Consider the following 17,554-nt stretch of genomic DNA (forward strand, 5'->3'; position numbering starts at 1 on the left):
ATAAACAATATTAATGAAAGAAACCCATACAATGTATATACACAAAGAATGTAACATGACTGACGATGTTGAAATAATGCCACTTGCTTGTTTTGAAACTGTTTGGTTAATTTTATATTCAAAGGAAAGAATTATTCATCAACAAGTTTTATTAGTAGTAGGTATCATACAACAAACGTAAGCTCTGTATTGGTTGATCTCTAGTACAGTTGTTTCATTTCTTTTTTCTAATATAAAAAGATTATTCCAAATGTATGACGTACCATTCTAAACATGAATGTGTCTTCATCTTCGGCACCCTCCTAGCATTTTCTTTCTCCACTCAGAAGAACTCATAATAATTAAATATTATATTAGACGACCAGAAAATATTGTTACTACAGTAGTAATTATCTAATGAAATAATTCAACCACCCAAATTAGTTTACATTCTTTTTATTTAAAATTTGAAAAGTTTGATTAGAACTGGCTTTTGAGAAGGTCAACCCTTTAAAGGTTATGACTATATTCCTTATTCCTGAATGGTGAGTGAGTGGACACTTACCGCCTCCCACTGTACGGTGGTTCTTTCCTTCTCAAACCTGTCAAATTCATTTCTATCGTGAATGAGGGCTAGAAGTCTCCAGATGAGGAGAAGAGCCAGACCAACAAAGATGATTCCAAGGATGATGCCTAAAATAATCCAAAGGATCTCAGGAGTTCCTGGACATTCTGGAAAAAAAAAGTCAAAAGATGTAGGAAATTTGACATTTAGAGCACTAGCAGACGAATGAGTTTTAGCACAAATATTGTATGATACATATTATTTTATGTTGTTTGTTTACTTTTGTTGTTAATAATGAGAGTGCTAGCATAATTTTCCACAGTGCTTATTCATATCTGTTGTTGTTGATTTTGTAAATCTTACTAGATAATGCTCAAATATCATCATAATTATTTGATTTATAAGTTACGAGAAATTGGTATGTGAATATTTATTCCCATACGCAAACAATTTTAACATTTGGATATAAATCAACCAAACCGTCTGATAATCCAATTGATCAAGTCAGTGACCTTTGACACTCAGAAGTGAATAAAATCAATCTTTTAATTGCAGTTTGTAATTTTCTCTACAATTTGCATTTTGCTGGCACCATACTTCATCTCTACAATTTTAAAATCGTCCATCAAATCCTCTCCAAAAAAAAAAAAAAACTTCTTCCTCTTGACAAGAGACAAATACCAACACCGAAGCAAAATTCATGTACACATTGCACGCTAACACAATATGTTCTACAGACTCGGGAAATTAAGATCACCTAAAGGATGAATTTGCTGTATTTAATGCACATCCATTATAATCACCCTAAAGCTGGCAAACAAGTGAAAGAAAAATAAAATGTAGGTACCTTTCTCTTCTTTGACTTCAATATAGTATGTTCCATTAGGTAGGATTTCATGTGTAAAATATACACTGCAGTCATCATCATCAGTGAATACGCAGGTTTCACTTCCTGAAACGAGAGTAGAGCAAACAAGTACAAAAAAAAGTAATGAACAATGACGCAAGTGATTGTATGAAAATATTACAAAAAATATTATAAATTATGAAAAACTATGAGTTGTTTTATTTGTCTTACTTTAATGATCTGGTTAAAATTATGGATAACAACTTTTAAAAAATGAAGGAAAACCCAAAATATGGCATGGTAGAGAAAAGATTTTAAAACAAGAAAGATGTTAAAAACATGGATAAAAAATTTAGGGTTAGAATTGATTAAATATGTTCAGCTCATGCATGAGTCTTGAGTTGAATGTTAACCCTTGTTAACTGGAGGGTCTTACAACAAAAGTATCTTTCAAAACCTGAGCTGAGATATTTGGAGACCATACTTTAAAATTTAAAATACATAAAGACATCAAAACATGAATTCATACTTATGAACAGTCCTGAAGTGTTCATCTTAGACAGAGTGACTTCAGGTTTCAACTTTACACAGTTGATGTTTTGTCAGCTTTAGCGATTCAGATATTAAATAACATCTCCAAAGTTACAAGGAGCTTGTCATGTGATATTCTCATTGATTCACAACATGTTCAAGTAAATGTCAAAACAAAATTCAAACTTTTGTTTCAAGTGCAATTCTTGAGAAATACATTATATGCAAAAGTGAGTCAAAATGTGACTTTACGAGTCAGGTAACCTGCTCTTGAAAGTAATATGAATCTAGTAACTGCAAGCTTGACACTGATCTATATCACTAGACTTTATGACAGGATGTTGGGATGAATCTGAAACTTGCTTCCGTGACATATTTATGTCACAGCGAGAAACTCAGCAGGTCAACTTTATATCAGATAATCAAGAGTAGTATCTCTTGATATTCTGATAAATTCCCAGTTTGTATTACGTACACTGATGACAATGTTGTTTCCATCATCTCGTAATGGTTAAATGTAATCATGATGGAACTCACACAACACAAGTCTTACTTGCAACTTCTGTCTTTTCTTGCTTGTGATTTTACTCATCATCTATTAATGAATCTGGTCGTAAAATTTAGAACCAGTTTGAAGGGAATATTTCCCTGAGAGATACTTTTGCTATCTTTGAGTTGAAAGATTTAAAGAAAAAAATGTCATTTTAGTTTGATCCATTGCAATCGCACTTAGATCAATACTTGTTAAGTTTGCCTAGAACTTGTTGCAAACAAGTGGTGAGATGCCAGAAATGACTTTCAAATTTACATATTTTAATATGCAAGACTAAATGTTATGCAGCTGACTGCCTTCCATCAGAGGGGTGATTTTATGACTGAGATATCATGAAAAATTTACACCCTTGTGAAGTGATGAGTTTTTTACCTTCTCTATCAGAAAGTTCTTCCACAACTACGATTGGATGAGGGCAAGCATCACACTGTTTATCATCGTAAGGACCAGTCCCAAACGCTTTACACTGTACACAAGGCTCGTTGATTTCACATTCGCTGGGGCAATCCTGGTGTAAACAAGACAAATAATCAGTGGTCAATGTAAAGATGAGACAAAATGTCACTGACTCTTTTATTTACTAATAACGTAAAAAAATATGTGGATGCATGGTTCTTCATGTTTGTATCTTGGGATTTAATAAAGTTAGAATGATGAAGAAGAGCAACCATGTCATAATAATGGATTGTTTGAATTTAAAAAAAAATATTTGGAAACATCTGGACTAAATGAACCAGGCAGAATGAGCTTGCCCTATTTTCTTTGTGGTTCAAACTTAAATATTACAATTTCTTTGTTACAAAAAAAGAAAAAGAACCATCTCATTGAGTAAATTTTTTGAAAGGTTGGTACCTCCTCCCCCCACCCCCCCCCCTTCCTGGAATATGTGCTCATAGCATATCCCTGTAAAGACACAAAACTGAAAATAGCAGGGAGCTCTTTGATCATTATGTTAAGAGGAAACTGCACTAAAACTTATTTAAAAAAAGAAAAAAAGAATACAAACAAATAACAAAACAAATGAGAATACCAAAAAATGACAAAACAAATGAGAATACAAACAAATAACAAAACAAATGAGAATACAAACAAATAACAAAACAAATGAGAATACAAACAAATAACAAAACAAATGAGAATACAAACAAATAACAAAACAAATGAGAATACAAACAAATAACAAAACAAATGAGAATACAAACAATTAACAAAACAAATGAGAATACAAACAATTAACAAAACAAATGAGAATACAAACAGATAACAAAACAAATGAGAATACCAAAAAATGACAAAACAAATGAGAATACAAACAAATAACAAAACAAATGAGAATACCAAAAAATGACAAAACAAATGAGAATACAAACAAATAACAAAACAAATGAGAATACAAACAAATAACAAAACAAATGAGAATACAAACAAATAACAAAACAAATGAGAATACAAACAAATAACAAAACAAATGAGAATACAAACAAATAACAAACAAACTGAAATGTTTCCATTGCAAATGAAATTATTTTCTTTACCTTACAGAGTTGACAGGTTGCGCCAGAGAACTTCTCAGGATTCCTACATGTACAGGCGCCGCACTCACAGTCACCTTCATCATTACATAGACGCTAAACATGATAGAGAAATGGAAAACCAACGATAAAATTAAGAATGGATAGAGCAGATATCAAAATAAATTCCTCATTTTTATCGCCATGGATACCTCTTCTGAAGAGACATATTGATTGGAACTGTTGCTATTGAACATCTTAAATTATGAAATATTTGAAAACTGATATCAAATGAAATCTTCTCTCAAGAGTATATTAAAATTACCCTCTTTGATAAACAATTTTAGTGATAAGCAGGATTTAAGTTTCTATCCTACAGCTCTAGGGGATAATATGATACTCCTTGGTAAAAAAAAAAAGAGTATATTATGAAATAAACTTAAATTGACTTTTAACAAGAATCTGAAATAGCTATCCACAGAATTCAGCAGTAAATTGGATATTTAGCAACATCAAATTTAAGCTGGATTGTCAAAGGTCATTGCTTTCCCCCACCCCCCCCACCCCATTCTCTCTACTATTAAAACGGTTGATAAAGAATTCATCCGACCATTGCTCGATGCAAATTTCTGTACACCATGTGAGATTGAATAGGTTTATGTTGACTTGACTTGATAAAGGATTGGCCACCAAAACATATTCCATTTGAACTTGCTACAGGCCAGAACTGCTCCCTCCCCACAAAAAAAAAAATCAAGGTTTACCACACCATCTGATAAAGGGTTTCTGAAGATACGCATTGCACCCCTCTTGTACCCCATGTGAGATTACTAAGTGTCAATGCTGATTTCATTCCCCCCTTCCAATCCCATTCAATAAAGTACAATGTGATGAAATGTTCAATGATTTACACCAGTCATTTTCTTTATTTTATTTACCCCTACTGTACCCTGTGTATCATTGTTAGGGGGGTCAGTACTCACCCCATTAGGTGCGATACAGGTATCTGTTGACAGGGAGCAATTACAGTTACTGTTGATGTAGCCTTCATTACAAACACACTCACTCCTCCAGGAGGTCTCATTACAGACACACTGTCCTCTGGTAGGACCTGTTGGGAAAGGACAAGAAATATTTATAACATCTACATCACCTGGACTGATAACCAACCAAGTAAAATAAAGGCTGTAAGCATCTCTTACAGTATAATGCATGGTTCAGGGCATAGCTAGACTTCTATTCCTTTTTTTCCCTCACTTTTTCTTTGGGGGGTCACTTTTTCTTTGGGGGGGGAGGCTTTTTCTTTGTAGTGACATACATTTCTAGGGGGTATGCAACAAACCTATTTAAACTAAAAGATTTATTGTGGACACAAATATTTTTTTTTGGGGGGGGGAGCCTAGGCTGTCTGAAAAAGAAGGGTTTAACTTTCTTCATCCCACCCCACCCCCTCCCTTTTCCCCTTATGCCATCACAATAATCATCCATTTAATGCAGTTGTACCCCTAAGCTTACATGTATGAAACATTACTACAAGAAATATTCATTCCATACTTGATTAGAATACAAGTAAAAACAGTACAACTGTAGCTACCTGTTTGTCAAATGACCAAATACTAACAAGTTGGAGTCAACTAAACACTGTTACATAGCAAAAGTAAACAGAAGCCAGAACTTTGTGGCCTTGCTGAGTTAAACGACTCACCTCCACATATCTCTCCCTTATACCTCTCGCAAGAAAAGTTGTCGCATTCGCAGTAAGGACCGCTTATTTCCTCCCTCGTGTTGGCCCTGTAATCACATTCACATCTTCCACAAACACACGTACCACGCCCAGAACATTCTAACTTCTCTTCTGAATCTGGCCTGTGTATAAAGAATGAAGCATATACTAAAGACAAGGAAGCTGCTACATCCTCTGAAGAACAGTTCTTGCTTGATGTCTGTTTGATGTTGCAATCAACTGGTTAAATGATACTGGCAAAGTGAGATTAATCTGACATCTGTGTCAGCTGTTTGGCTAGGAATACATATGACAATTATCTAAAATAGCTATGAAAAGACTGATAGGTTTTAATCTAAAAGTATCATAAAATGGAAAACATGGCAACTTCCACATCTTACCGAGCTCGAAATATTTACTCTTAACTTTCATGCATCCACTGCAGTGCAACTTAAAACCAAATATTTAGATATGGAACACCTTTTTTAAAATCAGGGTGATGGCCGCCACCATTCATGGCAAGATTGTAAAACTGACAACTAAACAGATCGTTCCCCTCCCCTGTCCATCTGAAAAGTTAAACCACTATATATTTTGAAGCAAAATAACACAGGTGTTTCCATATCTCTAGTTTTTCAGTAAACTTAAAGTGATTAAGAACTCACGCAACACAAGCTTCATCAACTCCTTCTGCTTCGTCTCGATCACATTCGCAGAGTCTACCTGATCGACCCTCGAAGCAGGTACAAGCTCCGCACACTAATGAACCGTTACCGTTAGAGCAGTAATCAGGAGACACAATCTACATGGAGGACACAAATATCAAAGTAATATAACAAAATAACAAATTAATATGAAAAGACTAAAACTGAAAACATACTTTGCAATTAAAGCTGTTTATTGCGTTCAACTAGGAGTTTTCCTTTAGTACCGGGTACGATCAATGAATAAGATTAAAGAGAAAACAGTCAAAGAGTTTTACAAATTATGAAAGTTAACGATGAGTATTTTAAATAAGTCAGGATGAGTCCAGTCACTTTCCTCGCGCAGACAAGTTTTCATTTTATTTAAAATTTCAATTTTCTTAAATCCTTTACCTCATTCATTTGAAATGAAGATTTCTAGTCAAAGCCAATGGCCTACAGACATTATTATTGAATTTCAGCAAGAATATGGTATCAAACATGTATTGAAAACCTCTCACAAACCTGCCTTAATATTGATTTCAGATGAACTTTCTTTTTCATCATTCATCATATTTATGTCAAAAACCCTTTCAATATTTTAAAATGAATGCACCAGAGTGGATAAATGTTATCGCCATTTTTCCAGATTCTTCCTTTTTATTTTGCTCTCAACTTCATCATCTTGCTCCTTCCGATCAGCAAGGTATTACAGATGAAGCATAAAATCAATGTTTGAGGCACCATAATGAAAAATGGAAGGTAAAAGTTAGGCTATTCCATTATTACTTAGAGGGATATTCCTGTAGCAGAACATGTGACACTTAAGAAAATGCTAGTTTTAATAATTAGGCTATTCCATTGTTACTTACAGGGATATAACTGTAACAGACAAAGTGAAACTTTATGTGAAGAGAACAACATTCCACATTGCTTGTTAAAAACATCAACAGTATATCTTGTTACATTTTATTTGTATTAGATATGGTGGTTCGTTCCATTTTTGTCACATATTTTTTCTTTAATTCATCCATCTCATTGTGTTCACCATGCTCATTAACCTGTCTGTATTCTGTGCTTGTTTTTGTCCCTTCTGTTACTGTTACTTGTCATTTAGCCATTGAAGAAGATCCTGCTAGGATCGAAACGTCAGGCCAACTTACTTTTATACATATTCAAAACATCTTACTGTTACTCCAGCAATGCAGGATGTGATATGTGTCATAACAATAACAAATGTTCTCCAAGCGCTATTGTGTTCCCATTTCTGAAGATAAGAATGCATCCTGGATAATTGCCAAAAAGGAGTTTCCCTATGACAATGAATATATGCTATCACATTATGCCTCACCGATACTGCGAGCTATGTAAATGGAAGTTAAAGCCAATTTATTATATGTTTTCTTTAGTTTACTTTCACTTTCTAAATCTCTGTGATGAATTACGAAGCTTACCGTATTATCTGAACAGTCACAATCACAAAGTGCTTCAATTGTGACTTCAAGATTCTCTGCAAAGGCGGTTGGACCGACCTTGAAGCTGTAGAGAAAAAATAGGAAAACAGGGGAAAAGAGAAGCTGTCCATAATACCATACAATAAGAAAACTGTTTGAAATGTGATTATCTGTTTACATAAAGTTGGTCGGAGTAAGCACTGAAGGACCCAGCAGTGAGACAAAACAAAGACGTAATATATGCTTCCCTTTCCATTCAACTCCCCCCACCCCCACCCCAACCCCCACCACCCTTCACAATCCTAATCTTGACTAATGCCATAGCCTCTGATAGAAGAATAGTTCAGTAGCCCATATACAGCACTGACTTTCATTTCACAATAAAGCAAACAAACAGTTTTGTTGTTTAATTTACTTTATGTCTTCGTGTCTCATGCAAACAATTTTAATGCCAGGCTGAGTTAATAGATCATGCATATTTTACTAAGCCATGAAATATAATAGAAAAATGGGTTATTAATTTCAACTGATTATTTTTACAACGCTATTCTAAATACAATGTAGTTTTACAATGCAATTTTAACGTGGTAAAAACGGCCAATTTCACTTTGCACAAAGCGTGGGAAACTACCGGCATTTACCACGATTACAATTTCTAACCATAAACCATTTTGACTTCCCTAATAAAATTCTGAAAGACAAAACTAAAAGTGACAGGATTGGTCGATATGCCAAGTTGTTATTCTAAACTGACTATAAAGGGAATTGACAATGTGAAAGTAAAACTGTATGAAAACCATCGGAAAAAAAAAGCAATCGTCGGTGATCAACGATGACCAGTCCATTCCCTTACAAATATTTTGTTCTTTCGTTAACAAAAGAGAAAAATATTTCACCTTGTATGAACATTTTCATATTATTAAAATGTACTGCATTAACCCAGGTTCAGTTATGCCATTTCAGTGACACATAAGTGTGAATCTTGCATCCCACAGCCTTTAAAAGTAAAGCAGTCAGACCACTGCTTTGATACCATCAAGCAAGTCTTCAAAACTTTCACAGTAACGCCACATACTTTGCCTAACACTGCACCCAATCAAAACCTGAGCGTACTTCTACTTCCTGAAATGTGTTGAGTTTTACTCACCTAAATGTCCTCTTGTCACCATCGCAAGAAGTGTTTTTCAGTGTGATATCCAGAGCAAACCGAACCTTGTCACCTAACCTTAGACCCTCACATCCAGAGACACCTTTTTGGGGTGCAGCACCCAGACAGTACGATGTGTAGCCAACGTCTATCACTTCCTTGTCAGCATCATCTTCAAGCTTCACACCAGAGGTGATACTCTACAAAATCAATCAAAAAGTCTCAAAATAACCAAAAAGTATAACTATTTTTAAAGAAATGGTGGAGGTATATAGTCCACTGAACAACTTTAACCAAGCCCCCCCCCCCCCGTATTCCATAGTTATGCATTAACTCATTATCGATTTGAAACTAACAGTTTGTGTGGTATTAAAAGCTCAACTATGGTCATAAAGAGGGTCAATCAAAGCTGTGATGCATTCTTCCCTATGCCTTAACCCTGTCCCCCCCCCCCCCCTTCACGAATCTCTAGACTTTGCTTTTGTTTAAATGTGCACTATTAAAACTTCATTGATGATTTACTACCACAATTGTTGTTAAAATTTTAATTTTCAGGTAAAATATTGTAATAAAGACCCAACTGTTACTGGGATATGCGATTTGGGCTAACGAATCTTGAAGTAAAAACTATCGCACGGATGATGGCTGATTCCTCTTTTCTATACCAGGAACTGTTTTAACGAGTTCCTACTGTACATGGCTGTTTCCAGAGGAAAACACAGTTTTCGACAAATGTTATGCTCTCTTGGGGGAAAAAACTTACCGCATAGACATCTTTGACTATTTGAACAACATTTGATGAATTTTGAGTCAGCCTCTCAGCATATGCTTCGTGAAAGAAATCTTTTAGTTGCTAAAAAGATAATAAAAGAATGATTAGTTTCTCACATATCATCATTCTCACATATCATCATTAAAAATTTACAAGGTAAGAGACTTTCTTATAAAAAAAATAAGCATCCACTCAACAAAAATAACAGAATGTGTTGATCTCCAGTGTCAATGCATGATGTGATTGATATGTTATGTTATTGCTTGTATAAATGAGCTAGAAAATCTGGTAAAAGGGTATATTCAACAATGGTTGAAATGGGGTCATTGGAAACTCAAGTTTATGCCTGCTCACAATGTTTGTAAGCTTCCTCCAGTATAACTTATTATGACTTACAGGGGTTTAGATGCCAACATTTCTTTATTGTGCAGACGGGATGAGTATTGGTGGGAGGAGAAGGTACTGTTTTGAAATAAAGAATTACCCAGGCCACCAGCAATTAAAGATCTGGAAAAATATTGCCCCTCCCTCCTCATGCATGGCTTCTGATCTACTACTCTGACAGTGGGAATGATCAAAGGTTCCCCACTGAGCCTTTGATATGTGCAACTGAAGACAAGAAATGAATAATTTGTGACAAACTTACCTCATAGTAGACATAAGGATCTTGAGCAGTTGCAGAGGCTTTGCCGATGGCAAAGACTGGCAGAATACGGTTCTCTTCCATCATGGCACTTAGCTGGCTGATGGAGGGATAATCCTTTACAAATGATTAAAGAAATAAAGTAGACAATTACCTTCTGATAAGAAGCAATGTTCTTATTAAACATTGAAGGGAAAACCCATTAAAAGCTTTGGCAATCCAATCAACACAAAGATATTTACAATTTTAGTCTTATGTATTGTCAGTTGCTTTGTGTTCCGATGTTAATGTAACTGGGCTTAATTAGTAGCAGCTTGCATGAGGAGCAGGGAAAGGTTTTTATGTAGTCAAATTGCTTAAGAGAATGAAGTCCTTTAGTGGGCAAAAGCAGATCAAAGAAAAGATAACTGTAGCTTAAAATCAACAAAAGCTAGTCCGAAGGGACTATACTATAACAACAGCTAGTCTGAAGGGACTATGTTGTGACAAAAGCTAGTCTGAAGGGACTATGTTGAGACAAAAGCTAGTCTGAAGCAATTCTATGTTGTACAATAGCTAATCCACAGGGACTATGTTGTACAAAAACTAGACTGAAGGGACTATGTTGTACTAAAGCTTCTCTGAAGGGACTATGTTGTACAAAACGCTAGACTGAAGGGACTATGTTGTACAAAAGCTAATCTGAAGGGACTATGTTGTACAAAAACTAGACTGAAGGGACTATGTTATACTAAAGCTAATCTGAAGGGACTATGTTGTACAAAAAGTTAGACTGAAGGGACTATGTTGTACAAAAGCTAATCTGAAGGGACTATGTTGTACAAAAAGCTAGTCTGAAGGGACTATGTTGTACAAAAGCTAATCCGCGGGGACTATGTTGTACAAAAGCTAGTCTGAAGGGACTATGTTGTACAAAAGCTAGTCTGAAGGGACTATGTTGTACAAAAGCTTGTCTGAAGGGACTATGTTGTGACAAAAGCTTGTCTGAAGGGACTATGTTGTGACAAAAGCATTGTTCAATATACTGCAATGACCACAGTTTAAACAAAAATGCTTTCCTGTGTTATTGTCATTTTTGGGCACCATAGTTTTCAGGAAAAGGAGTTGTGGAGTAAACATAATCATTTCAATAAATTTGGTTCATTTATTTTGTGGAATGTGAAATTCTATGGGGAGAAAATCGGATGCAAACCTTTACAGAAACCAAAATAAGAAACTTAAAATCTAATTGGTCTAATCTAATCTAAAATCTTCTAATATATGTTAAGCTTTACATTTATCCCCAATGAATTGTTGTATGCTTAGAGACAATATTGAACTACGCATTTCATAGATTTAAATTTCTTTCAACTTGTCCATTGATTGACTGAAAAAGCAATCAAACTGAAACTGCTTCTTTCAAGTAGAACATTCACAGAGTTGATAAAATAGTTGCTTTTTACCTGAGTGGTTGCTTCAGTGTAAAGACCGCTTACTGAATCTGTGTGGCATAGACCATCATTAGGCATTACTATACCACCTAACTTTCCATCACCAGCTATGTGGAATGGGGAGTCAGTGGAAAATAAAAGCATATGCCTGGCTCTTTCTCTCCAGCCAATTTGTTCCTGGAATACAAAAGAAAAAGTTGGATAGTTCTGGTAAGGTTGAGTAGCAAAAATGTACGAACCAAATAAATGATTCAACACAGATTTAGGTATTAAATGTTGTAAATATTCGATAGGATTGGGAGAAATAAGAATGAGAGCATCATTAAAGGGTGTGAAGACACGCACAAAAAGAAACGTCTTATGCCGGTAATTTGACCTAGTTTCGAATGAGGTGTAACAGAAGTGTTAGACACCACCATCGATCCCAGAAAATAGGCACACAGCTTGCTACCTTCGGTAATTAGTGTGCAGTCAGTACATACAGCTGGGATCAATACCCACAGCACAGTATGCAAACGATACAGCGATGGACATCTCAGGTCCAGCTAAACATAACAAGGTATCACGTTTCATTACTGTCTGCATTTTGTAGCAACAAGCAGAAAACTTCACTTGCAAGCAACGGAAAGTTAACTTTTTCAGAGCGTGGCACGCGGTTTGGGGCGAGTCTTCAATACCTTTAACTAAAGAAGATTATAGACTTACACTGCACACAGTAGCTTGAAGTAAGGCATCCAGGCCACCCTCAGGGTTGTCAAGGTTACCAGAACTTTTCACTACACCAACCTCTTGCTGTCAAATATAAGAACAGTGAAACTTTAACATTTTGAGTTACAGCAAGTATAGAGATATTTAAGTCATGAATAATTGGGGACTGATTATGCATAATTATTCCATTAAATAAAAATATCGTATACAAGGTATTAGGCCATTATGGTGTATTGAGCATAATAACCATCTCCAAAAAGATGTCTAGACTCATTCATGACTTGATGGAAAAGCAACTTGCACTGAATGAGGTGATATAAATGTTACAGTTGAGTCATTTTCTTCAAGTTTGGTACAAAACCGTCTGAATAGGAAATTTTGAATATGTCTGACAGCTCTGCTATCAGAATTTAGCTTTACGCAACACATTACCTTTTCGAATGCATTACCACTGGCTGCCATGAATTCTTTGCAAAAAGAATGATTGAAAATATAACGGCTGCATAATAATTAGCAATTTATGCTAACTATAGGAACAGAAAATAAGTTCCAATATACTTGGTGACAGTAAAGTATCCATTAGGTAATGCTAGTACAAGAAAGGATGACACCTCTTATAGTGAAATTATGATCCCTTATCGTTTGCTTTGTGTTTACGTTCATCATTTTATCAACATTTTTGTTCTGTTACTTTGTTTCATTTGATACACGATCATACATTTCCTTTTCCATTTTGCAGACTAAAAGCTATATTCATCTACTTAAAACTTGGGGGGAGGAAAAAATTTGTACTTTTGAAAATTCCTAAAGTACAGAAAACCTTGTAGAGTAACTTGTGAGCATAAATCAAAAGTGCATATCTCTGAGTCATAACTTTCAGGGGGGTTGTAAAAGTGTTAATATGCGAAATCAATATATGAACTCAACTTTAAACCACCTACTATATAGTTTAATAAAATCTTTTAGCTTTCACCTAGTAGAAAGGACCCTTTCATAAAAACAAAAGATAAAAAGAAGAAGCTTTTTTTATGACTCAAATTCAAATAAAAGATGACAAGTTTAATCAAAAAATGGAATTCTTCGTACTTGTGTGTACTGTACATATTGATTATGATATAGGAAACATGTCTAAAATTTAACATCAATAATATCATTTTACACACAACCTGCAATAATATTTCTGTCTAGGAAATGTTGAGACATTTTTACTTCTGCTTTCAGAAATACCAAAGAAAAACGCTATAACATGGCTTCCTGCAATGAGATGACTATCCTAAACACCCTCAAGTGAACTAACATAAATGAGAAAGTAACCGGACAAAAAGTCTATAGAATAAAGTCATTAGTTTTGTACAACTGTCCTGACAAATGTTATGTAAGCAGAAAAAGAAACTGTTATAGAATTTGTGATTTTTATTAATTTGTTTTTCCTTGTTCTATAAATGATTCATTCAGTGAAGGACACACATGGTTAGAAAAGAGCAGCTGTGACAAGGCTAACCAAGGGTTATGCGAGTGGCCTCTCACAGCAAGGACACTATATAAATCAATGCTAGAGCATGTTGAATCTATGTATCTGTACATAAAATACCACAACTGTGAAATGGCTGTAAGCATTGCATTCCCTTTAGCATGTTTCTTAAACTTCCTAATGGACTGTACTTTCTTTCAAACCATTAATGTTATTTTTCTTCTCTTTTTTAAGTTCTTTAAAATTTCTTGCATCATCGTCCTTGCCCCTGTAATTCATATCATCATTGTTATTATTATTTTGGAGTCAAAACATAAATTTTTAGTAACCAGACACATTTTAGTACATGCGACACACACATTAACTCACCTACGTTTAAACATTTACAGAGATTTTGACAGTGTTTTGTTGGAGCATTGTCGCTCTCCCAATGATAGTTAACTAACTTTCCTCTTACACACCCCTTATGGAGGTTATAGCTTCCAGGAAAGCATAACTCAAAACATTTTGCAAGTTTAACTAACATTTTGAAGCAAAAGCAGGGAACCTCTTTAGTGAATTATTAATCAGAGTAGTCAGCAGCTAAAGAAATAAATGCATATTACTTCTGGAGCCCCAATGCACCATATGCTTGCCCCCCAACCTTCCCCCAATGCCCCCACCCTCCTCCCCCCAGACACATGCTGCAAGATGTCTATTGGATAACCCAATAATGGTTTGGAAGAGGAGATAACAGTTATGGTCACCCAAGACTCATTATTTTCAAGTTAACTGATCCATAAAGGTCATCTGAGTAAATCAGTTGAACTTTACTACCCACTAATTATGTTTGCCACCATCAACACTTCTGGCAGGGTGATGAAGCTTATCTAATATCATCAGAAGAGGTTCAACAAGAGAACATTAATGTGATTATTACTTACAGAGAACCTTTCCGTCTGTTCGGTCAAGGGTAAAACATTATGGAAGCCAAATGGTGGTTCACATGTGGCACTGGGACCACAAGGATTCAGCAGTCTGAAGAGACAAAGAATTTTACAACTCATTATTTCCAGCAAATTTATTTTATATTGGAAAAATAAAATGGAATACTTTTACCTTATTTCTCTACTACATGTTAAAATCTGTAAGACATGAAATACTATCCCACAAAGAGTATGAACCTACCATGAATGACTGCCACGTTTCATATGAGGGCACTTAATGAAATACTGTACACAACTTTTAACCAATGGTTCACAATATACACAAACAGTTTTGTGGTAATGGTCACTTTGTGTTCTCAAAATTTTTAAACTTTTCTGTTGACCTTCAAAGACCTTTGACCTCTGCAGACAGCATACTCTCATACTCACTAAAGTTAGATCACACTAAATATGAAATTCATGCAAGTTTTTCCATGGATTTCTCTTGTTTACAAAGTTGTCAGACTTATATCTACCTTGATCTAAAATGATCATTGACCTTCACAAAAGACAAAACAGTAGGGTTCTTGTACTTGATACCATGGATTCACATACTTTATAAACCATGCAGACACTAACACACACACCATCACCGAGATTCATTATGCCTTTGGCAATGTCAATAATAACAAAAATACTTGTCTGTCCCTTAATCCAACATCTTCCGGGAATTCATTTCTTTTATTTCATTTCTTTTAATATATCTACTTGCAAATATTTAATTTCCATCAACGACAACCTCACAAGGGCAAAATCCATAACAAACGATGATATTAGTTCCCCCACAACCCACCACCCCCCATGTCCCTACCTATCCAATAAATCTGACACTGAATATCACATATATAGACATACCTCGCTGGTGTAATTTCTACATAAGGGACTACTTTCTTATCCACGAAAGCACCGTAACCCAGTCTGAAATTGGAGGTTATATTCTGCATTTCAGCAGCTGGAATAGATGAGAAACAAGGCAAAATGTGAAAAGAACGATGAAATATGAATGACAATTCTATTTGTTAAAGTAGCATGACGACGTTGGTGCAACAACTAAGTAGGATACCCTCAGTCTGAAACAAAGGTTTATCATTCAGAGATATAAAAATATATGTTATGATTGACTTCATCGATACAAGCTGATACATGTATCTCACACACAAAACATTGCCAGATATGTTATATATGCTAAAGCTGTTTTTATGCCCCATTCCCCTCTCCCATCCCTCCTCACCCCTCCCCACTCATTCCTTTCCCCAAACTGACTTCAGGACAGAAATGTTTATTCTTTTAACTAGCCAGCAAAATCACAGCCAGTCATATGTTCCCATCAGGCTGTGTAAGTCAATTTGAATTCAATACTCTCTCTGTCATATTCAAGGAAGTAAAAGCACTAATGTTTTATCATTATGTTGAAATAGATTTCATTTTCATTTCTTTTTTTGTGGTTTAAAACCCATGTGATGCATTTTCAAAAGAGATTCTAACCCTCAGGCTATGTTTTTTAAATTTTTATATCAATACCTCCAAAGTGGAAATGGAAAATTAATTGAAAACAGAAATATTATCCAGAAGCTCCTCTGATGAAGCAGTGATCACTTAAGCAGGTCTTTGCATGTACTGTAAATGTGCTTATTAATAATTCATCACTGCTAGGAATCATGAATATTCATTTGTTTAATGAATCTCTCTTTCCAAGCGTGTTAACAAATTTCGATGACACGCTTATTCTGAAAGTTGTCAAAAAACAGAAAGTAAAAACGAACAAAGAAAAGAATGAAGAAAATTATCAGAACATGGTAACTTCAGTTCAATGCCCACAGGAACTTGGCAAAGTGCTAAAACTGTTGTCATAGCAACTGCCACTTAAAGTTTTTTGCCAACAGTGGAATCGTGCGAAAAAAGCCTCCTATAAATCCTACTTTGTCTCGATTTAAAGTGGCCAAGATGTTGAAAGATTCGTGCAAAGTTCTTACTTTTTTTTCTATGTTTGCAATGATCCTACAGACTTTTATTTTCTCGTATAGCAAAGGTGAGAACACTGAAATTTCTGACAAAAAGTTGGACTTGATAAAGAATAGGAATAGCCAAGATCATTGTTAGTAGGAATTTGTTTGACAGTTCATGCTAAAGCATACCTTGCAGCAATGTCAAATTAACCCCTCTACCATTCCTTCCTCTCCCCCCCCCCGCCCAACTACCCATCAACAAGTACACGATATGTCTACTAGGTGACAGTTATGTATACAACATAAAACCTAGACTATTATTCCTATTTACAAATATCCCAGCCCACCCCTTCCCTACCCCTTAGCTTTCCAGCAGGATGATAGTCATGACACACAAATTCCCCAAAGCCATTCTTTACCCTGCCAGTTTACATTACATTGATTCTTTATAGATCAACCCCCCCCCCACTCCCCCAACTGCCCTTTTACCAAGCAATAGAAAACAAAAACAATTGGGTTATTGTGGTCCAATCTGAATGCTAATTACACTTTTCATTTGATATTAGTGCAAAATTATCTTCTCCCACATCCCCTCCCCTCCCCCTCCCCTCCCCTCCCACACCTCT

The 17,554-nt window shown here is 35.3% G+C and overlaps 1 protein-coding gene across 3 annotated transcripts in view; it reads right to left on the reverse strand.

The window, feature by feature from the left end:
- LOC139958534 (integrin beta-1-B-like) overlaps positions 1-17,554 on the reverse strand; it is a 112,187-nt gene that overhangs the window by 6,954 nt on the left and 87,679 nt on the right. For all 3 annotated transcript variants that reach the window (XM_071955663.1, XM_071955661.1, XM_071955662.1), the window contains 15 exons: positions 15,838-15,934; positions 14,941-15,034; positions 12,544-12,630; positions 11,851-12,015; positions 10,412-10,525; positions 9,757-9,846; positions 8,994-9,193; positions 7,847-7,931; positions 6,375-6,511; positions 5,692-5,852; positions 4,970-5,097; positions 4,011-4,103; positions 2,848-2,983; positions 1,392-1,496; positions 545-711 (listed from right to left, as the gene is read on the reverse strand). In XM_071955663.1, the coding sequence (XP_071811764.1) occupies positions 545-711; positions 1,392-1,496; positions 2,848-2,983; positions 4,011-4,103; positions 4,970-5,097; positions 5,692-5,852; positions 6,375-6,511; positions 7,847-7,931; positions 8,994-9,193; positions 9,757-9,846; positions 10,412-10,525; positions 11,851-12,015; positions 12,544-12,630; positions 14,941-15,034; positions 15,838-15,934 (1,859 nt within the window). The remainder of the gene's footprint in view (positions 1-544; positions 712-1,391; positions 1,497-2,847; positions 2,984-4,010; positions 4,104-4,969; positions 5,098-5,691; positions 5,853-6,374; positions 6,512-7,846; positions 7,932-8,993; positions 9,194-9,756; positions 9,847-10,411; positions 10,526-11,850; positions 12,016-12,543; positions 12,631-14,940; positions 15,035-15,837; positions 15,935-17,554) is intronic.

Source organism: Apostichopus japonicus, chromosome 18 (assembly GCF_037975245.1).
Source record: "Apostichopus japonicus isolate 1M-3 chromosome 18, ASM3797524v1, whole genome shotgun sequence".
Taxonomy (NCBI): domain Eukaryota; kingdom Metazoa; phylum Echinodermata; class Holothuroidea; order Aspidochirotida; family Stichopodidae; genus Apostichopus; species Apostichopus japonicus.